Source organism: Osmia bicornis, chromosome 10 (genome assembly GCF_907164935.1).
Source record: "Osmia bicornis bicornis chromosome 10, iOsmBic2.1, whole genome shotgun sequence".
Classification (NCBI taxonomy): Eukaryota; Metazoa; Arthropoda; class Insecta; order Hymenoptera; family Megachilidae; genus Osmia; species Osmia bicornis.
The window spans coordinates 6297900-6322658 of NC_060225.1; the positions used below are offsets into that span (position 1 = coordinate 6297900).

The 24759-nt window shown below is 34.6% G+C and overlaps 1 protein-coding gene across 1 annotated transcript in view; it reads right to left on the bottom strand.

Moving 5' to 3' along the window:
• Positions 1–24759, bottom strand: part of LOC114871252 (zwei Ig domain protein zig-8) — a 219763-nt gene that overhangs the window by 61827 nt on the left and 133177 nt on the right. The window contains exon 3 of the mRNA XM_029176926.2: positions 22798–23008. Within this exon, the coding sequence (XP_029032759.1) occupies positions 22798–23008 (211 nt within the window). The remainder of the gene's footprint in view (positions 1–22797; positions 23009–24759) is intronic.

Sequence of the window (24759 nt, forward strand, 5' to 3'; positions counted from 1 at the left end):
GGGGTTCGAACGTGATAAATCGTCGTTTCTCGGGTCGGATAACTAAATACGATATTCCAAACACGTATACGCGATCTTTGTGCCGCTTATAGAGGAGAAAAGCGTGATAAATGATGGTTCAATCAATAGTTGCGTTTCCGAATAACGATCCTCCACGACGTGATGGAAATATTTGATAAGCCGTGAGATATCGAATGACCGAGAGGACAGGATGTTTAATTACGAAATGAGGAAAATACTACCGGTAACAAGATGAAAATTAACAATTTGAAATTCGAAATACAATATTACTTTTCTATTTTAATTTGAATACAATTTCATCGTTAATGATGAAATTAATAACTAAAATCAAAACTATTTTAGGATTTGAAAATTTGGACAATTCTAACGTTTCATTAATGATTTATTTCAAAATGTGAAAAGCTTGGAAATTTCAACACTATAGATCCCCGTTGCATCCATTAAATATTGTATAGCGTGTTCGTGGTACACATGTCAACCAGAAAAATTGAAAATCTTAGCTGTCAAAAGAATACTTCTTGGTCGCAATATATCATTCAGGGGATTTCTTTTTCTCTAGCTAGCTGATATGTCGAGCATCTCGCAACCTTTCTGCATCTTCCATGGGGGTATGATATTGAAAATAGAAAAGAGAACGACCATAAAAGTATTCTCCATCATAGAGGCTCGCACAGGTTAATCACCTAGATGGGATACTCTAGCTAGAGATGCTGAAATTCGTCTGGAAATCCTACGAATGGTATTCAGGTGGCTGCATAATTAACACTAGACGCAGTGGAGTGCTACCATGATGCAAGTATTGCAGTTCCTCATTTTTCCTTCTCTTTTTCTTTTTTGAGCATATGCGCAGGTGATGAATTCGTGTTTTAACATATGCTTTCCTACAGTGAATATTGTTCTGGACGAACTATTGAAAATTTTCGAGTTGCAGGAAATTTTTTTAAAAAGATGCTGCTTCAGGTAACTCAGCCATTAAATCAAATTTCATAAGATATACACTATACAGTACAACATTTTTTTTATGCTTATGTTAGGTATTTTTCAATACACAAAATTTGAATTGAACAATTTTCATTTCGTCAAAGAATAATATTACTGTGTTTGATACGAGATTGATAGAAAATTCATACTCAGAATATATCATCAAATAACATTTAATTATAACATTTCCCTGGCTTATGTTTTATATTTCAATTTTACAGACGCGAAGATCTCATCAAAAGTTCTCTCTTGACACCGTAATAAAATCAAATTACTCATTGACATAAAAATTTTAATCTGAAAACTTCCTTTCCAATAAAACAATCCCTAGAAACCCTACAGAAGTTTCGCAATATTCTCAATCGTTCCAAGCAATAATACTTAATCGAATAAAAAAAAGAAAATACACGATTAAAAGATTAATTAAGCTTTTCATGCTATTTTTTGATAACTATACAGTAAAATGATTTCGTAGCTATATTTACTAGGTCTGATATAGATATGACGTCTCACAGAATGTTATGGAGTATTAAGAAAGTAGTTCGCGGCTTACAGGAAACGTAATCCTGCTCGACGGTACCTCTATCCTTATTAGGTCTTAACGGGTTTCCGGTTTGAAGATTTCGATATCTCTACTTCGATTGCAACTTCTCGACTTGTAAGACGAAGCTTAAAGCTATCATCCATTTGATTAATATTTCTTAAATTACGATTTCTATTTAATTAGAGAACCTTAGATTTGATTAATATTTCCACTGTAAAATAATTATATGTTATTGATTATTTGGTAGATGGAATAATTCATATTCTAAGTTTAAAATTTTTTTAAATAAAAATTAAAGATTTTAGAATCTAAACAATTTAATGATACATCTATTTTGCATTGAATTTCTATTATTGGAGCCACATGTACTTATTCTATTAAAATAAACTACAATTTTTAATAAATAAATACACTCGGATATTGAACCTCAGTATATGAAATTTGTTAAAAAGCACGTATCAATAATTGAAACATCGAAAACAAGTGATTCTAAAATGAAATTACTGATTAAACAAAAAACATTCAATGCAAGAGGAAACAATAATCCTTTCAAATAATACCTTTCGATCGTTATCAAAATTATTTCTATCACACTGAATGAATTTATCAAGAACGTACATTGTTTATTAAAACACTTCAAACAGAATTTCCAAGCTTTTGTTTTATAAATTTTAATAGGTACATGAAATTAAGGAGAGAAAGGGTAAATTCAACCCTCTTATTTCCAAAATCGATTTCCTGTTTAAACGTGAATTATTGATCACGGTTTAACGTGAAATTATACGTACTTGTTGATGCTTAGTTATAATTATTGTAAATTCACAATGAAAAATAAAGAGCGTGTACTTATGATTGCTACACCGGAGGCGACGAAACACGATCTGGCCAGTTAAATAGCCTGTTAGCTATCTGCTAGCTAATAGAAACGAAATTATTAGTACGGTCAGAGTTAATTAAAATCGAAGCCCATTTCATTAAATCCTAATTATTCTCATTACTAAGTTTTAAGCATTATTAATGCCGGAGGTGATAGCCATTAAATAGTTTCTGAACTGTCATTGGACAGATGTGACTAGAATTATTCGAAAAATAGGAAAAATTATAATTGGAGTGCTTTATCTATTTAGATTTTTAAACAAAACATTTTCCTAACTTTTCAAGGGATTAGAAAATCCCTTTGAGCTCTAATGGTCAAAGGAAAATAATTTTTCATTATTATAATGGAAGCATAATAAAATTTAATTTCGATATTTCATGAAAGATAGGTCCTAAATGAAAGGGAAAGGATTAAATTTTTCCGTTTGACAAAAGTTAAAAGATCCCTTTGATCTGGCACGTACAATAGAAAAATAGTACATCAGGAAACGCGTTAATCCTTAGATCAAGCAAGCATGTTCAGCTGTCCGTACGATGTCAAAGTTAACGATCGCCTTAGTGTAATACGGATCCAGAAACTGATACAGCTTAAGCCGGTGCATTAAACTTTAAGCCGAGCTTTCCACGGTGACTCGCCTATCGACAGAAATGTACGTCTCGCATCGAAGCTGCTTCTTTAAGGTGAATTTAGAAATCGACTCCCGGGAAATGCGATTCTCTCGCGAGACGCCCCAGTTGAATGCCAAGAGAAAAAGAACAAGAAAATCGCGACGCTTTCAACTTTATCAGCGACTGAAAACGTTGACCCACTTTTATTTCATAGACCTTTCCCTCGATCACTGTTCTATATAATCTTGAGGTAATTAACCCTTATAATACCATTATAAGTATTAATTGCTTATTACTATAATTAGATAAATCTCAGATATTTAGAATTTAGATCTATAGATTATTAATATCATTATCAAATTGAATTTCTAATTACTATCATGTCACAGTATAAATAATTTTCAGTATCAATTTCTTGCACTTGAACATATTTAACGAAGTACTTAAGGGGCATCGTGCACTAAACTTGTATAGATAATGCAACGATAAATTAGCCTCGTTATCAGCGATAAAGGATAATCAAGGGGATAAAGAACACGGTTGACAACATAAAGCAGGCTACGACCAGATCGTTTCACCATGAAGCTTTCCCAAAAGGAGGTAGCAAGTTACGTGTTACGGATAAAAATGTGGAAGGGATTTTACTGAAGATCAGCAAAGCTGGGAAATCGTGCGTGGAAACCGAGGGAAAATACTATGAACTGGCTGACACAGAAGGAAATAAAGGGAAGAAGGTAAAGTAGTCGCTGCTTTAACCTTGTTACGTGTTACGTCTGATCATTTATCATTTCGTACTACTGCCAGATAACTTGCTTCCAAGAAGAAGTTTTCAGTCGAACAATAAACAAGAAAATATATTGTGTCAAACATTTTGTGTTCATTTATTTTCCTCCAGTTTTTTTATTTCTTTTTTTTTGAATACTTTCATAAAAGTTATATACAGAGACAATTATGGTATAGATAAAAGACAATAGTGGTCACCAATAACTAGCACTGACAAGTAAAAAATTATAAATATAATTTAGCAGAAGTTTCTATTGAGAAAAAAGGATTATAAAGCTATCTATTATTCTAGCTTCCAAATGGGAATATCCCTTTAACAATTGAATTGTCCCTCTAATTTATTTTGACAGGACCCTAATTAAGTATGAATATAAATTTCCATCATTTTAATTAAAATTTGATGAACATTTTTTGGATGTACCCGGTCGACAATAGTAACTTTGCTTTTCCCAGTCGTCCGAGTCGAATTTTTCCAAAGAGGTCCCGACGAACCTTTGATAATTTCGCGTTTCGCTGCATAAACCGAGACTTTCCGCGAGCGGTCGCTTTAATTGCTCAAACGTCATTTCAACACACGGGTTTCCTTCCGCTTTCATCCATTTCACCGTTTCGCGTTTCCCGTCGTTAACAGTGTTCTATTAGCGCTTTAGACAGCCCTGGTTAAGCGGTTGCTTCAGGAACAAGTTTTCACACGGGACGGTTTTTTGTCTGGTCGACAGACACCGATTTTTTGATGAGCAGACCAATTAATTAACGACGCGTTCAAAACGTGAGTAAAGAAAAAAATTTTCACATCTGCCTTTAATTCCATCTTCAATCGTCTAGACATCATTCACCATCGAATCAACCCTTTTCTCTGTACATGTATTAAAATTTTGATTGTTAAAAGCATCTTGGTTTTGATATGAAAAATTGAAAAACAGGAATTAACCTTCTCGAGACGAAAAATAAATTATATGTTTAAAAGGGGTTAATTGAAGGGTCAAAGTAAACGCGTTTGTGCTCGACCCTTTTAGAAAGTAAATTATTTACGAAGAGATTGGATTGCTTAGGATAATACGACAAAATGAACCGTCCGCTTTTCCGCAAACAAAACGGAGCACCCGGGTTTTGAATTTTTGTTAATTAACTGCGATTAAATCGACTTCAGCCAGATTGTTTCGCTGCTGCGCACCAGGGATAATATTTGTAATTAAAGACAAATAGAACGGTTGTGACGCGAACTAGATGGCTGGGTACACGCGATATTGGAGGCTTTATATCGCCACGTCATATTCGTGGCTCGTTATTTCCGCTAGAGTTGACCGCAGAAAAAGGATAATAAATTGCCGGTATTGAAACACCGCTGCTTTCTGTGCCATCTCTCATCATCGTCATTGGAATATGTTTCTTTCTGGGATAGAAGCTTTCATAAAGTATTGTAAGTAGTAATGGTCCGGTGATTACTTTTAATACACAAGATATCAGATGACTAATGGCACATGGTGAAAGGTAGTAATTCGAAATAAGAAAATAAGTGGAAAATGCGAACAGAAAATATCTTTGTAGGAGGCATTCTTTATCAGAAAATCTATTTTCATGAATTTGGTTTTATTTTCTGTAATAAAACACAGTTTCTAATCCTTTTCTAATTCCTTTAGTTTTTAAACATTCGAACTTTTAAATTTTATTTAACAATTGTACAATTTCCTTTTAAAGGAACGAAGGGTTAAGCTAATTAAAAGAAATTCTTAATAAAGGTTTTTTTATTTTGTATCTATAGCGGTTTTTTTTGTGATTGAGATTTGATTGGTTAAGTGATTACTTGGTCGCGAAGAAAATTTATAGGAATGCATAATTTTATGGAGAAGGGGTGGAGGCTGAATAACGTGAAGGTATTTTTCATGGCTACCGGTTGAATGAATGCATGAACCACGGTTGGTCACGAAATTTATCGCGGTTCAGACGTAGTGTTGAATTTTTATATCGAATAATCTTCACCGGTTCGGTCAAACGTGAAATCGTTGCGACGTGGAAATATTTGTTTACAATGCATTCAAATTTCCCGGGTGGAAGAGAAATTTATTCATGTGCTTGCAACTACAAATGGGGGTGAAAAAAGAAAACTGTTTCGTTCCTGATCCTTCTCCTTTGCTTGCGTTCTGTTCGAGAATTAACGAAGCATGAGTTAATATTTAAAATGGACTTTTATAACGACCGATTAAACATCTTTATTAGCTATTTCATCAAGTTTCTGAAGTATCGTGATAACTTTGATTTGTTGATTTTCACCAGGAAAACTTCGATCAATATTTGTCGAACACTTGTTTGTCTTTGAAATTGAGATTTAGTTTAATGTGATATTATTTATTAAATTTGGAAAAATATTATTAGGTTAGTTCAGTTAAAATGTAATCAAAGCTCTTATAATAGAATCTTAGAATTTGAAAATTGGAAAAATAGAGGATTAGAATCTTAGAATCTAATCTTTTTCTAATTGTATAAGAACTCCCTGATTACCAATAAAACACCCTTCAAACAATTCTCAAAATCGAATCACACTTTCTGCATAATAAAATGGTCGTGCATTACCTTTGAAACGTGTCTGTTCTATCGACAGGACGTCAAGGAGATCTATTAATCGGTAGGAATCTCCTTTGACCGTTGAAACCCGGTTAATGGAAAAAGGTAAAAGGTCAGCGACGACACGTGGCCAAAGACGAACGAGCTATACGACGGAATAATTCTTGCTCTTTGAACGATGTAATTCCTTTCACGCACAGAAGCTTCTCTCGAGAAGAAACGTGAGAGGGAAGCTTGAAGCTATCGCATCCTTGCAAATTATTATCCACGTTCTTTTACGACCGTATTCTACTAACAAAATGACACGGATTACATCGTCTTTCATCGAATCAATTTTTTTTTTATATCCCTCTACTAGGAAGACGGATACCTGATCTGTACAGGGTGTCTTCAAATTGGTGCAATCTTAAAGGGAATGATTCTGTATAAAAAATAAATTGTGATTGCAAAATCAAAATTTAAGATGATTTTAACAAAGGATAACCTTAGCCAAATAATTTAAAAATAAAGATAACAGAAGCATCCACTTTCCTATTTAAAATGCTTCGAAAATTTGAATTATTAAAAATATCAGTTACAAATTTAATTGAACTATTTATTATCCGTTCAATAGGAACGTGCAGATTAAAGATAATATTTTATCAACTTTGAAAGAAGAGATTAAAAAGTGCAATCTATTAGGGGTGGAAAGATACGAGAAGATTTTCAAGTCGGCACTCGTGTTTCTCGGTGTAATCATCGTAAGTGATATCTACCATAAAGCTTGCTGACCATTACTATGCTTATCCATGGGATTTGTCCTTGCTACCACTTCCTGCTTTCGTTTTCCTCTCTTTTCCTCGATCCCACGGTGGAACGAATAACTTCTACGATCCCCGAACTCTTGAAGCTTTTCCAATTATCGGCTGAATCATTCGATTCGCGCATTTGCATTCGGCTCGTCCCCTTCAGAACTTATTTCAATGCTAATACGTCACTATTTACCGTCTCTTATGTACTTAATTCATACAATGTAGCCTTTAGAGACACACTGACGATCGGCATTGATTTTCGCAGTGATTAATGCTCTTCAGTGATTATTCTTCCAGATTTTATTTTACAAATTTTTGCAGAATTATGGATGAATTTTGTGAAACGAACAATTATTATTTTCAGTTGAAATCAATTACAAATTTTCTCAAGTTTTAAGAATCAATCAAACGTATATTTGCTTCAAAATTCGAATAAAATAAAATTTGAAAACAGGAAACAGATTCAAATATTCCAACACTGCAGAAATCTAGAAAGAATAAAATTACCTGAATCGAATAAACGAGCAGAGAAATACGAGTTTCGATAATGTTTCTGGAAAATAGTGAAACAAATTCCAAGCTATAGATTCCCGTGGGAGCGAAGAAGCCAGGAAATGACGCATTGGCGAGCTTTTCCGTGGGAAAAGTCGGTCGATCGCAAATTTCGCGATCTCTTCCTTCGGAAGATGCTTGAAATTTATCGCGTGTGTGCTTCCACGAGTGTGCACTCTCCCGCACAACGAGATTCGAAACACTTTTTCCTGCGAACGTGTACCAGCCAAACACATGGAAAATGAACTACATCCAGAAGATACACACAACTACCGATTTTATCGAATTTCTTCCTTCTTTTTTCTTGTACAGGGAAATTTCAAATAACAGATGATAACTATATTTCTCTACGCTGTTACGTTGTTTTCTCCAAAAGAACACATTTTCCTTCTTTTTTTTTTTTTTTTAATTGTTCTACCTATAGAGGAGAACTAGAAATATTCTTCTATAAGTAGAAATTTACATCTGTTAATTATCAAAAGGTGTAATTTATTTTTTAAGCAAATTAATCACCTTAAATTCAAATTGAACTAGTTCATAATTATGTAAAATACAATCATCCTTGTAACATGAATTTATAAAAGGCTAAAAGTTTCTTGAAAAAAGTGAGTTCAATTTCTTGACTCTACTTGAAAGTTGCAAATTTCAATTAATCTTAACCGTTAGTATATTAATTGATCATTAAATATTCAAGATCAAAAAGCGCTCTGCATTATAGCTGAAAGTCTCATAGAATCCATCAACTTCTTTGCATTAATAAGAAAAGTTCTCGGAAAGAAGAAGAAAAGACTACGATGATAAGTTGTTTTTCCTTGTGCGGACAAGAAAAGTGGAGGTTATCAGTCACGTGAATTTTCGTACCACTTGTATATTTCCCGTGTGAACTTTCGAGAATTGTGTTTCGATATTTTTCTTATCGAACGTACTCCTTTCAATAACGAGTTTTCCCCTTTCCTGTACAGGTATTTCGTATCCATGTAAATCCCGCCGTTTATTTCGCCTCGATGAAAGAAAAGTGGTACGAAAGAATTTGAATATTAATCTTTAAACGAGATGGAAGATGAGGGATACACGTGAAAAATGTGTTTCACGTGTGATTGATATTTTTGTCAGGTCTCAAGAGATAAAATTTAAAAATACCTTTATTCAATCACTTGACTGATATTAGCAATAAAAAATCAATTTTGACAGAATTGAAGTGTGTAAACAGTTATTTATTAATAAATATTAGTTTTAAAATGTTGAAAGGTTAGCTTTCTAATTTACTTTAACATCAATCATGCAATGTGTATTAAAAATATTAATAAAACGTTTATGCAGTATTTTTTGCCACACCTTAAGCTTTAGTTTGATGTATCACACATGCTATTTTGCACTACTTTTGTGTCATCGAATCTTGCCTAACTTTGTACCTGTCGAAATCAATCATTTGATATGCATTAGTCCAGTGGTTCTTAAACTGGGTGTCGCGAAATTTTGAACTATTTATATGTAAAATATGAATAAAAGCTTTCATATCTTTACTAACTGTAAAAATAATAATAATAGGAGTGGCGTGAATTTTGTTTAATTGCCAGACAAAACAGTTTGAGAATCACTACATTAGTCTAATACCGTATAGTTTCTCGTAAAAATGATACGACAATTCACAAGAAAATAAAGCAAATAGTTTCTCCTCTCATCGGCCAAAAGATCCATGAAAAATTTACTTTATTGCGAATAAAAACGAGCGGGAAGAAGGAATCGATGTAATGTCCTTTACTGCACGATGCGGCCATTACACGATTGCTGGAACCACGATCAACGTCCTTTTAACAACGAACAACCCTTGCAACTATCGTTTGCTTTACAACAGCTTCGATAAGTCGAGGTTGTCCATACACCCACGCACCAGATCATCGAAACGTAATGGATTAGAAGTGTAGTCCGATTCGTGTTATGAAACAGCTCGCGTAAACGACATGATTCGCATAGTTGCAGTTTAGATAGCGCCTTAAATGGATGCTTTCCTGGAAAATCGTTGGATTTTGCTTCACAAAGAGATTCTGAAGTGTATTCTCTTTATTTTATGGAACTACATGTACGAGTCTCTTATTGTTTGAAGTTTAAGCTATTAAAGATCATTCATCTGAACGAGAATAAATTATATTTAGACTTTGTAATATAAAAATAGCCAAATATATAACATTTTTGTGAAAGAATAATTTTTTATTTCATGGAGATAATTAGAAACCCAATTTTTTCTTAAATTAACCCTTGGGGAGTGGATTATTAAATTAAAATAGGTACATTAGTATTTGACTTTTATTAACTACGACAATGAAGTTTCAAATTATCAATAATTATGATTAAACTACCACTGCGTTCTCCATTTGATCCTCTTATAACTTACTCGCGTTATTACCACTGTCCATTTTCCATCACAACTTTCAATCTATCATCTGATAACTAAAAACCTGCTCATCTAAGCTTAACACAATTTACAATCTCTTCAACTTCACAATTATTACGAAATGTCATGCCTATTCATAAAAACCACTTCAAAGAATCATTCAAATGAGGTTCCCTAACGTAATTCAGGAAATTTGCAGCTCGTTCAGTGCAAACACAAGAAACTAACAGGGAAATTTGTTTCGATAAAGTTCAATGTGCAAATCGGTTAAAGGTTTTCAGGGCGTGAATCAGTGGGTCCACTAGAAACTTTCCATTGGCTGTTTAGTGGCAAACACCCAATGGGTGCTTCGTAAAACAGCGTCTAACCAATAGCAATTCCAACAGGGTAACCCATAAAAAGTTGGATTTTAAACGAAACCTTTTTCCCTCCTGTTTGCCAGGAAAATACGCATCGATTCTATAGACATTGGATAATTCGCTATAAATTCGCGATCAACCCCTGATGGATGCTACTTTAATGAAAGGCAGTCGTAATTTTGAATGAATGATCTCTGCAAGCACGGACCATGGAGAAACACCGTAACAGATTTGCCTACAGATAAAAGTTTTATCGGTTCGATTGGTAAAAGAAACTTTCGGTAACTGTTTCGACTTTATCGTCCCATAAAAGCTGGATATATTAGGGAAATGGGGTTTGAAATTTAACCTTCAGTTTTCTAAAGGTTTCTTTCTTCAATTTTGAATGAGGTACTTTAAGAAGCTCACTGGTGTACTGGGAAGTATAGCTGAACTTTGAAATTTTTTTATTTCAAACTTTCAATTTGATACCTTGAAGTTTTAATCGTTACGGATACGAATACTTAATTTTTCAATTTAAGCTATAATTGAATCTTAACAGTCTAAAGCGATTAAATGCACTTTTTGAATTTTTTAAAATTTGAACGGCAAAGCATTTGACTGATGCTTAACTTTTTGTACTTCATTGATTTCTCAGCTGTTTTGTGAAATTATTCAATCTCAATTATAAATGATCGGAAAAATCACACATCAAATATCATCTTTTACAAGTATTTCCGTGACCAATCCGTGATAATAATCACAAACCACTGTACAATCTCATAGTTTCTCCGAAACTATTAGTACAGTTATCCGTGAACCAACTGTTATCTTACTACCAAACTATTCGCAATCGAAATTCATAGTTTGTGGCAACGTTTCCAGGTGGATTTCAGTGAAAATTTCGTGACAGGAAGCAACTAATAGCAAAAGTCGTCACTGAACTAATTCTTGCCCACGTTCACCCATGAGGTAAACCGGAAGTTTTGTCACTTTCGGTATGCTGAATTCCCGAAAGAAAAGTATTCCCCGACAGAGGGTAACTTTTCGTTGAAAAGTTTTCGGTAAGTTTCGCAAGCAAAGCCACAGATGCTTTATTCGAAGTATAAAATCGACTTTAGAAGCTGAAAAGTTGACGTGACATTCAAGTGACACCGTTTTCCTCTTCATACGACTGCATGATATTAAATGCAGCTTGGGAAAAGGAGAATTTATTGTTTGTTACTTCAACATTTGATAAGGTAAACTGTTTAAATTAAAATTTCTATTCGTAGAAAAATCTCAGTTATTTGAAATGTTTAATTTTATTACAATTTTTTTGTATATTCATGAACTTTTTCTTTAGGTAACATTTGGAATGTCTACTTTGATGTAGTACTGCATGCTACATTTTCATATTACATTTTTCTTTGCTGGAAAATCAATAAACAAATATGATTTCCAAGAAAGATTATCGATGCTATTTTTGTCAGAACAGCCAGCAAAATAGATCGAATTTTCTTGTATTGTCAGATGTCAAAGCAAACAACGACAACGAAGTGTCTCGGTTAGAATAGCAGAAGAATTCTAGACGGTCGACGTACACTTCATGAAATTGGAGACGTACTTCTTGGATATTTCAAGAAACTAACCCGCAGAAACGAGTGGCTATCCGGAAATTCCACTTTACAGATGCGAAAACATTAGTTTAAATATTGTATCACCGTTGCTGCCTTCGTTCAAACCGAATCATACCGCATTGCGAGCGCTGTTCTACTCAACAAAATTATACACAGACACGATTCTCTATTTAGTTGCAATATTTAACATGTAAAACGATACAGTGAAAATGGACACATGTGATTTATTTTCTAATTTAAACCTTCTATTTGTTTGTAGAAATGTAGAAAAATGTAGAAAATTTCAATTTCTTTACTTTCCACAATTATTTGCTCCAAGTTTAAATCTACAAAAACACTGTCGCGACAAAACTGCTCATTTTCTCTTGCAAATTACCACGTTTCACTGTCGCGATCGCACAAAGGAATTTTGCAAATTTTCAAAGTTGTTCAATTATTTAAAAGCAACGTTCAAAGCTCTTCTTCCGACTGCGAGAAATATTTGCGCCAGCTACGTCCTCAACGAAGCTTCGTATTTCACTTAGCAAAAACATCGCGTACCAAAATTTTACCAGTTAAATTCTTTAATTCCCTTGCGCTCTTCAGCGTGGAAATGAAATGAAAATCCAATGGAAAATTCCTGCAGCGTAAAATTTTAAATACGCCAACTTTTCTCTTTTTAGATATTATGTTCGGATTATAAACAGAAGCTTAATGGGCTGTTATTTTAAATGAATTTTAATATTTAAAATCAGAAAATGAGTAAATTCTCAGCTGAAGAACGCAACTTCGACACGATCGGACTATCAGAAATATTTTTGCAGTCGCGTTTGCATTTTTCTCGTGTCTCAAAAATCGTCGCGATTCTAAGAAGGAACTTTGCAAACATTAACAGCTGTTTCGGCCGTGGGAAATTGGCTCCTTGAGTATGACTCGTGGCGGCGGGGATTTTTCCGAGAGCAATTTTCACGGCGACCGCGTCGCGACTGGCTCTTTCGAAAGTGCCCGTAAGAAATTCGCGAAAATAAAGCCGTCAGTCCGTAAAGTGAAATCTTTAAAAAACCACCACCCTCTGTTCTTGAAAAAGTATTCCCCGTTCGTCTTTCAAAAGGCAGAATCAAGCTTAATAATTTATTTATTACCTATAAATGAATTCTTTCAATTAGGTTTAATATCTCAATAATGCATGTAATTTATTGGCTTCTCCTGCTGTGAAAATTTTATAAATTTTCAAGAATTAATAGAAAAGAAATTTTGTTATAGAGCTAGAAAAGATTTGAAATTCTAATTCTAACTTCTAATCCCTCTACAAATATAAGATACATAAAATGTGTTAAGTATGAAAAAACTTCGAAGAGAAAATTCCACTACCAAAAGGAACCATAAATTTATCTTTTTTCTATAATCCTCCTGTCCACGAAACTCTGTGATACACTTTACAACTTAAACATACGATTCCGGAAAGAAATAAAATGACAAACTTGAACGGTTAGTGTTCTACGTGATTCGATAAAAATATTTGTCACTGAAATTCTCGAAGAACATTTTTAAAATCCTCCTGTTACTTTATTCACATCGACACCCGTGAAACATCCCCTCTATACCAAAGGCTTTTCTTTTTCATGTCCGCAGGAATCGATCCCCTCATATTTTTCACCCGCAAAACGGGGTGGAATTTCAAAATGAAAGAAGTCGCTTTTCCAGGGACGACACACTTCGCCTCGCTTGCCAAACGTCAGCTGTATAAAAATAATATTGATCCTGATATTCCGGGGCCGGGTTCAACGGAAGGAAGTAGACTGGAGCAATACTCATGCGGTTTCTATTGCCGGGATATCGCTGATATCCTACGATCATCCAGAGACACTTTCGTGTCGCTGTTTCCGCGGAAAACTATCCTCTATCTCTCTGATTTTTCTCGTATCGTAGAAATACATGGGACGAGATTGCATTTTTCCCCCCTTTCCTTCTGTTTCTATCCCCTTAGAGTTCCTCGTAAATCGAAATGAATTAATTTAACACATTTCTCTAGGTTTCATATCTAGTAATGTAACAAGTGGAAGGTTTAAAATGAAAATTGGAACAATTGGATTTTGAATAATAATAATAATGTAAAGTGTCAATGAACTAATTTCAAAAGGTAGATGCAAAGAAAATAAAAAATTTCTAATCTTAATAGCAAGCAGTCTAATTACTTTTTCCAATCATATAGTATTTAATTCACAAACTAAATACTTGAACGTCTGGAAAATGATAAGATTGAAAACCCAAGTTTATCAGGACTTTCCATTCTATTTTCGCGAATTTCATTACTTTTATTAATTTACGATTCGACCAATAGTTCATTAACACCCTGTATTGAGATTTGCAAGAACATTCCGGACGTAAATAGGTCAGGCGTTTATTATGTTATAACAAGCACGCGTTCATTATACCAGCTTCCGTTTAACGAGATATTCCCGACGTAATGTCGGCCTATTAGCAACCGGCAGCCTAACAAAGATTATTTTAATAATGCACACGACCGGGGACTAGAAGGTGGTGCAGAAAGGCATTACGCTTAAATTATTGTACCATAAAAGATTCTTACGCATCCATCCATTAGATAAGCAAATAAGATCATAGTTATTAATTACTTCATTCACTTACACCCTTACGTACTTTTTTTTTTTTTTTTCGTAAAAAATTGATGTGAAATATAGATCAAAAGCTTACAGAATGTAAGTGTTATAAAAATTTCATGTTTTAAAATGACTGATGGGATCAGAACGCATCTCGCAACCTGTTAAAAAATGCACCATGTATTCTCGAAGAGTTTTTACGAGCACCCAACGTTATTACCCTTTCTCTACGTTTCTTAATAAGTTTTTAGCGACTCGTTTCAGCTCACGTAATCTTGGGTGATAAAGTGTTATGAATATTAAAGTGGGATGCAGCTTATGATCAACAGAGAAAATTAATACACTGTATTATTGTTAGTATTCAATCTTATTAATCCTGAGATGGAGGAGACGAGATTTTGCTCATGTAAATTACAATTTATAGTTTAAATTTAATTTTGATTTAGGTCAAGATCGATTCGATTCAATTAAAATCTTGAAATAATAGATAAACGTTTGAATTATTAACAATTTCTCTGCTATCACCAATCTCTAATTAATTTTTCTATAATATCTATTATGAATAAGAGCAAAAACTCTGAAAATTAATAAATACCATGGCCACGCAAAAAATGATTACAAACTTTTAATATAATTTAACGAAGGACATCGGAATTGTTAGCTTATTTAAAATGTGATTGAAACGTTAATATCGTGCATAGTTCTGAGCTGAGTTAACTTGATTAAAATTCCAGGGTCGGACCTGGCTTCAACAATTCCCTCTCTTGAAAAAACTGTCTTTATTGGTATATACTCGTTAGAAGTTTACGCTACATCTTCATTTATAAAAGAAGTTACAACGTTCAAGCCCGGGTTGTTTTACTACGTCACTGAAAACAATGCTTCGCAGGCTGTCATAAACAATTTAATCCCTTTGGAAGTAAATATGAATCATAACGGCTCTCTAAGCTGACAGATAATGCTACTTAAAAATTATTTTTCTGAAAATGTAAAAACGGGTTGTTTAACTTCCCGTTAAACAAATTTCAAAAATCAAGACGACTGAATACTTTTCAAGAAACAAGTTTGTGGAAGATTGAAATAATGAACCGGTTTGTGCAATTGTTTAAAATAAGTAAGTAAACAAAACGGTCAGAGTGAAAGGAAAGTTGCCGGTTGAATAGAGCGATTGCAAATAGAAACACGAAACAGAAACGCAAGAGGGGACGTAATTATTCGCAAGTTCGAGCGATCGATCCTCGTCGAGTACGCTTGAACGAGTTCGTTTCATTTAATTCGAAATTATGAGCTCGCGTGTCGCGCACGGCCGAAATTCCAGGTACACCGAAAATTCTGCAAGCCGAAAAAGGAAATTTGATATTTGTCGCTGAGGTACGAGGTACTAATGCAAATGCCATGCTCGGAATTCCGCGTCGACCGAATGATTTTAATCTTCGAACTCGACCCCGTGAAAGTATCGATTTTGACCCCTAGCATTCGCGAAACTGTGTAGAACCACTGCTTTATGCGCGTCTGCCACCGACATTCGGATTTCAGAAATTATCCCTGCACTTGATATGAAAAACGTTCGCTTTGTTCTTTCGGACAGAAAATTATGATCAAAGAACAATATAGAATTTCATTATCAAATTCGTACACTATAGAAGGAATATGATTTTATACTCTACATTTTTTATAATAATTTCAAAAATATTTTTGAATCTTACAAATAGCTTCTGAATAGAACAAATTAAACATAATTTATATGCAAATAACAATTATTATAATTGAATCGTTGCAAGATCGAATATTCTACATTTAAAATAATTACAAGTACAAAGAGATAATTTTAACGCAAAAAATTGCTTTCAAATTGAATATATGTGCCTTTTAAAGGAGCTCAGTTTCCATAATGATGATCAATTTTGATAGAAACGTACGATAGGTGCATTTAATGATGTAAGTGGGGTACCAACAGAATTTTTCCAATTATTGGAAAATTGAGGGATGGTAAGGTACTTGATCAAAAGGAAAAAGACATTTCTATCCTTTCTCTCGGCGAACACGTGAGATTACTACTGGAAACGAGGGGTTGGTTTATTTGTAATAGGTGTTCGGTAGACCAAGTGAATCTATAATGTCTATATCGATCCTCTCTCCGCCCACTGATAACAGGGAGCCTTTAATGGTCCTGAACCGGTGAAAGCAGTTTATGTGAATAGTATATTGCGCCGAAGATGAAGGAGAATGGCAGAAAATGGGCAATTTTGCACTTCCCAGGGAATGCAGAATTTTTATAAGACCATCTCGCGGGTTTAAATGATGCAAAATGCATAATCATTTATCCAGTAACGACGGAGCTGATTCTGTAATGCATCTAATTAACATATATTTTATCACCTTATTAAAATAATTATTTTGACGAAGTTGGAAGTCAAATAATAGAAAATAATTCTTAAATATTTTCTTATGAATTAAAAAAAAAAATTGAATTTCTATAAAATTTCTATTATAAAAAGAAAGTGCCTTTTCTTTTTGTACTTTTTAAATAATAACATCTTCATACCTTTGCCTTTGAAATGAACACACTTTTACAAATTACAACTCTCAGAATGTCTCTAAAACAAAGGAATTGCATCTCATTACTCAGCTCCTGACAACAAAACATTTGTCCCGTTTCAGTAAGAATTGCAGCACGGTTCAAGAGAATATCTTATTCTCCCATCGATCATGGAGACGTTTAATCACGACGTGAAACGAGTATCACTCGTAAATGCTTGAAGCAAGTCTGCCAGAACCATTTAAGCACATTCATCGTTCACGATAGGTCATAAGCGACGAAGTTGAACGGAAGTTCGCGCAAGAACGGCACGGCATTTCTCGCGTTGAGCGCATCGGTTTCCGGTTAAATCATTGCCGAATCGACCTCGAAGAACGAACGCCATTATTCTCGCGCGATTACCGCGAATTTCACAATTGATTTGTAGCCCCCTGTGCTGCGTTGCAACACAATGACTACGCGAGCGAGGAAGGCTGGTAGAAGCGGATCGGAGGAGGGTGAAACCAATTAAGCCGTCAGTGCGTTAACGCGTGTCATTCAGTCCCATATTGTAACCAAGTGTGACCGATCGTGACAATAAGACTTAATTGCACGAACAATGTCAAACGCAAGCCTCATAATGATTTGTCATCACTTTACCTATTTCCTAGACCAAAAAGTCTTTCATTAACCGAAGGATATTTTCTTAATGCATTTTTCACGGAAAATTCTTCGCGAACGCATCTCAATCGCATCGTACCAGAAATAATCGGACTTTTAAAATTCCATTTTCTAAAATGGAAAAGCTTGGTAAATATGGAGAACGAACAGAATCCAACGTTGATTGAAATTTATATACAATTTTCTTCGTAATCCAGTGATTACTTTGAAATTTAATAAAACGAATGCAGGGAAATTGGTATTGTAATATTTTACTACATTCAATATATTTTTGAAGAAAATTCATGAATATTAAAATAGAGACAAATGAATTATATGATTTCTTTCGATTTCTTCTTGAAAATTTTTAAAATGAAAAATTTCAAAATACTCACAGCTCAGTATTAGAAATTACAAAGACATACGTTTCTCTTGTAAAGTTAATTCCTTGAACTTCTGTCTATAGAAATATTTTAGTGAAATTGAATTCCAAAGAATACTGTGAAAATGAAATTCGGACGAGAATTGCTACGTCAGAAATGTAATTATTAATTAGCGAAAAAATGGTTCACGGAAATATACTAGGTTCTTTCTTACGACATTAATTTTCAGAAATTTTGTTCGTCGATAGTTACTCTAATTAGAGTTTTAATTAGCGTCGGCGTAAGTTATTTTCGGTGAAACGCAGCAGAAGAGAAGGCTGAAACCCGAGAGGCACGGTGCAATCGTAAATAAGACCGCGGACAGTCGGTGTTATGGTCGATGTTACCATTGAATAATAATTTTAAATTAAACGAAACGCCCGGAGGATGAAATTTAATTCAATCTCCGTAAAGGTACTCTCTTGGTGTTCGTACTCAAGTACTCGTAAAAGTAAAAAAAAAGGTGAACTAATCTATTTTTACGCGCGTTCATTTATCCAAATTTCGTAGCATAAAATGAACTTGCATGAAAATTAAAAAAAAAGATGATATTATTTTAACGCGTTAAAAGCCACTACGAAAACAGCCATATTTACAATTTTTTCAATTTCCATTTCTTACTTTGAGAAATTAATAAAAAATTTCCATTGTATTTTCCCTTGAAAAAAGGGGTAATTAATCAAAGCCAATTTAATCATTTCCTTGTCACGCCATTTATCGAAATTTAATAACGACCGTTCATATTTTACTAATGAAACTGAAGGGGGTTAGTTAATGGTAGTGTAGAATATCCGAGTACAGATACGAGTAATTTATTTACGAGAGCTCGTATCGAGTAGGCAGGCATCATAGCATGATTCCGCTTTCAATGAATATCGGTCAACCAAGCATAATATCACGATCAATTACGCAATCTGACGTACCAAAGCGAAACCACTATGCCAACTGATTCGCTGCTGAATTAACAATGCTTGAACTTTCGATGTAACGCGACTGTTACTCAAAACAGCCCTTAGAATTTCATTTAAATTGCACCTGTTTCGAGCGAATGTTATAATATTCAATTCTTGGATGCGGTTACACCCGTTTATCAACGGATGCTTCGCACCTTGGCTCGTTTTCAGCCTGGAATCTTAAAGGGTTGACAATCGAACGAAGAAAATAGAGAGAGATTTCCCGCCTTGGATAATTCTCCGCCTCTTAGAACGTATTCTGAAATAAGTCGCTGAGGAATCTAATAACGTGGAATATTTTCCAGACTGAATTCTGTTGTCTCGTTCTCGATGTTTTCAATCCGCTCTGAACAGGAAACGAGAACGTAATTCTATTTAATTAAAACTTTTGTTGCTCTATTCTTCTTCGACGTTGCTTTGTTCGTATGGATATTAGCATTATTTGTCTGTCATTGTTTTTAGCTGGTTTATTTCTGATGTCGAGAAACATTATATGCAAGAATTTTTTTAATTAGGTCAATATCTTTAATATTGTCTCTCATTTTCTGATTTGATTATTATTGATTCATTTGAAGACTTGATTAAAATAATAGAAATAATTTCCTTCAATTTTTAAACAAAAATTAATATATTATCAATATGCACTCTCTGAAATTATTTTATAATTATTAATTATTCACCTTTACTTGTTGAAGCAAATTCACACAAGTGCTTACTTCTATTTTGCTCTCGACACCACAACACCTAATTACCGGCGTTCAACCCTTTCCACAGTCAATGTCTTGCACTGTGAAATCACGATCAGATCCGATACCACCCTTCAACCGGAAAACATTAACCCTCCCCTCGTCTCGCATCATCCCTACTGGCGACTTGCTTGACAACCCGATGAAAATGCTAATTAACTGGCGCGGATTTGGGAAACAATAACGGTGTCATCGAGGCTGGACAAAAGCAAAACAAGCCACCTCCGTTCGCAGTATCCTTCGGACATTATGTACGCACGAGTGCAACGATGGGGGTTTAATGGGGGTTCTCCTGACGATGCAGGAAATATGCATACAATGTGCTCGAAGCAAATGGATCGAATTATAAATTTAATATGTTAAAAAATAGAAAAGAATTTTTTAATGATGTTTATTTAAAAATTTAATAATAAAATATAATTATTTTATTTATATTAAATTCTGGGCAGAAGAAAATTTAATTTTTCTTATTTTTGGAACATTTTCATTATTTGGAGAGGATTTCAACATTTTCTTTATCATTTTTATATAATTAAAATTGAACATAATATTTTTGGAACATCGAATATAATTAACGAATGAAATAAAAGTTTAAAGCAGAGCGTACGATACAGTGTACGAGTTCGTGAATAAAAAAAAAAAAGAACTTTTTTCCCCAATCCTGTTTAAATTATCACCGATGAGAGAACGGTGGCTATTACCCAAAATTAAGCACGTTCCACCCTGAAACGATCTCAATTCACAGGCCAGCAAATTTCTCTCGAGCTTTATCCTGTACGCGTAAAGTTTCGGTCTGTGCTTTTTGCCCGACGGATTTGTAAAATTGATTTCACCATCGAGTCCATGGTTTACGACTTCGACCGTTCGTTCGACGCACCGAAAGAAAGAAGATTTATTTCGCACGAACTTTTTCTCTTGCTCGAGTACGAAACGACAGCGACGTTAGACATTTCAGAGATTCAAATATAGAGGAGTTACAAGAAATTGGTGTAGGATTTTTCCGGATTTATAGAATCAGTAATGTTTGAAGTAAATCTTGGGAACGGTGATGTAGAACTGGGAACTTTTTTTTATTATCTCGAATCTTAAGTGAAATTTTCAAATCCCCACATTCTAAAATTCTAAGATTCTAGGATTCTAGATTTCTAATATTCTAATACTCTACTATTCTAGTACCCTAATATTCTAATATTTTAATATTCCAATACTCTAACACTTTAACATTCTAACTTCAAACCTAAGGTACAGAGATTCCGAGAATCTAAAATTCTAAGACTTTCTCATAAAATTTCGTAATACAAATGCAAGATATAAAACACTTCACCCTGTTAATAAAACTAAAAAATCTTTTCCACCCTAGAAAAGAATCCTAGTTACGCCAATATTCATCGCAAAACCTTCCTTTCCCACCTGAGCCTGCATCTACTATCTCATACCTCCCATTTTCTTTGTCTGTGTTCACAATTATGACTCCTCGAGCTCCGTTGCTCGTCTATCTTGTCAAGATTTTAATGTCAACCCTCGTCTATGTACACGATTCTACATCCGCCAGACGAGCTACATAAAATTTCAACTGTTTCTTCTTACAGACGTTGCATTTGGCGATAAGATTAGACCGATACGAAGAAGGATCAAGTATTATTTTTTTTCCCAGGTTTCTTTTTAGATAACAATTGTCAATGGATTGTTGCGTCTGCTGTGGCTTTTCGCAAGCGTTGTAAGCCGGGATTCGTGCTTGAGACGTTTTCAGCTTGAGCCACGTAAGCGACGCGGATACGCGGATTTTCTGGCGCAGCCATTCAAGGGATTAACGATAGGTGTCTGCAGACGATACTTTTATTCTCAATCTTCGGCAACAAATTTTATTCCATACGTGATATTTTATTACCTATCACAGATAAAATAGAAATAGGCAGATTCAATAGATTTTATGTACTGGCAAACTTTAATTTTGAAATGAAAACGAGAAAAATCCATTAATGGTAGTTTTTCAATTTTTCTACTCAAAAATAACTTGCTATTCCTGCACGATATTGTCACAGAATGTAACGATAAGATTGTATGTCTCTCGTTGATTAGACACACGCTAAGATAAGTGAAACGCGATAATATCGTGTCGCAGGGTAATTATGTACCACGAGTTACAGAACACGCTTTCCATGTTGCCCTGAAGGGGGTAAACCTTCAGCCTTATAACACCGAGTCACGCTCTTGTCACAAACCATCGTCCAAAAGTGACAAATCAAACCATATCTATGGAACAGTCAAATTAGGAAAAAGAAAGGGGATAATTTTATGCATTTCAATCTACAGTCGATTGCAATCAAATTGCTATCCCGAACTCTCCTTAAAGAACCATTCTAATTTCAGAAATTTTCATTGTAACTTCAGAATCTTTAATGAATCTTGGTTCTATCTTTGCCAAGCGAAAACGTGGACATAATTTGCCACAAGCGTTGCCTTCAATTTCACAGTGAACGCGGAAAGTTTACGAGAATTCGGTTGCAAGTTGCTAAGTTATTGAACTGAGAAGATTAAGTTCTCGCCTAGCCAGTTATGCCAATATTGAAGTTAGTCTGTTTATAGTATACCTTAATTTCAGCAACCGCTATTAAAGTAGTTTGTTCGCGGGTTCATGCTACGTTTTATAATTTTCAAACGTCAGAAACGTTTTACTAAAAAGGAAGTAGAGTAAATCCGTAAAAATCTTAAGATACAAAAATGGTTCCATCGATTGCTCCAATATTCATCGAGGATTTCGTAAGAAAAGGAAAAGCATCGCCAGTGTCGTTGCTTGTATCACCGTCTGAATAATATAGAATGCACTTACCGATCACGTTCAAGCTGTAGTTCAACGACATCTTTGGTTCCGTGCTGACCTGGCACTCGTAAACCCCGGAATCTCGTTCTTGAGGAGACTTGATCTGCAGCGTCCAGTTCTCCGATTTCTCGGGATGGATCACTTGGAACCTTAGATCCGACGTGTACATGGAGATCCCCGTGCTAAGGATGTGCATGTCCCTTTTACGCATCCAGGACACCTGTGAAATAAACAGAAAAACTGGTTAATTAGCGCATAAAAGGTTTGTTCGTGAAAGAGCTCAAGTGTTGAGGTATCCTTGAACTATTCACATGAAGATTACTCGAGACGTACGCGTTTAAACAATCCCTTTCAAGGGGATGCTATTTTCATAACTGAGAGATTCGTTTATATTTGCATTTCCCTTGCTACTCGACCTTTTTTCCACCTCTCTTCTCTTAACGAATTGTAAGTAGACAAGATTAGGAAACCTAAAGAGGAACTTCCTTTTCGACCAAGAGTACTTTACAACATTATATTATGGAAAATTTTGAAAATGAAAATGATACGAAATTGAAAATTAAATTGAAATTGTGGTTCTCTCCCTGGTCCGCCGTCCGAGGATTAACCAAAGGGATGCGATTAACTTGATAATAATTTTAACAATTGTAATTTTAATTTACTACATTTTTGATTGTTGAAAAATAGACATATTCTTGATACTTTACACGTGATGATGAAGTATACTTTTCATCTACCTAAACCGTACGAGTCGTGTTTCAAGGATTCATCGAAAATTTATTTCCCCGGTTGACGATCTTACGTGGCACGGTAATTAATAAAGTAAATTGTTGTCCGTGCAGAGTCATAAAATGTTCCAACACCGGAAACCGGTCCGACCACGGACTTGGTTACGGTATCGTTTCATAATTAATTTCGCGACTCCACTTTCCCGCCCACGTAGCGCGAAACTACAATTAAAAGCGTTTCGGACGTTTCCTCCGTGAAAAGTTTTTCCCGTACCAATTACCTCAGCTGACCACTCGCAGGGACAATGACAAAATTTAAGGTGGTTCACAATGCGAACTACGTACAGGACCGCACGCTGTTTTGCGTGTGATTCAGAGGTGGCTTTCCGGACAAATGACAATTAATCCTGACCATTAATTAATGGCCGCGGTCTACCATCAATTCAAAGGAAAAACTAGCTACGTGAAAACGTGATTTTGGTGCCCCAACGAGTTCAACAGCTATTCTAACCAGAAATTTAGTTTACAAGTTCACAGGATATTTATAACAAATTTATTTATTAAATCTGACAAAAATGAATTTTCTCAGGTTGAAACAAGAAACTTAAACTCAAATCATAACAGAATCGTTAATTTTTCAAATATAATTTGTTGATGTAATAACAGGACTGCTGGATAACAAGGTAGTCAACACGTTAATAAACTGTACAAATTTCATTTTAACCTGTGCAAACACCTTGTATAATTGAAAGATGCAAACGGCCGTGCAACATGTTATAATTATCGTCAAATAAACTTCCCCTGTAGGGTGAAGAGTAATTCGTTACTCCTGTACGTTGCTAGAGTATTCTAATTGTATTTTCCTCTCATGCATACATATCCGAATGGATGGTCGGCTCATTTACGATGCTCGAAGAGACTGGAGGATCACGTTTCTAAATGATTCGGTAGAGCGAATCAAACTTCACGGGCGAAAGGTACGCTTCGGTTGGAATTTAATTTTCAGCTTCGAAGTTGCTAATGCAGCAGCCGATGCATCATGGAAATGAATGAATCAACGGATACTGGTGTTGTAGGAAAATAAAAAATTCGATATTCCTTTACGAATTGTCCTTATTTTTTAATCATTGTAAAATTCAAAGGATATTTCTTTCAAATAAACACGATGATCAAATAGTACTATTTACAGGTTCATTAAAGTTCAAAATGATTTCACATCCCAAAATATTCATCGTTTCCTTCG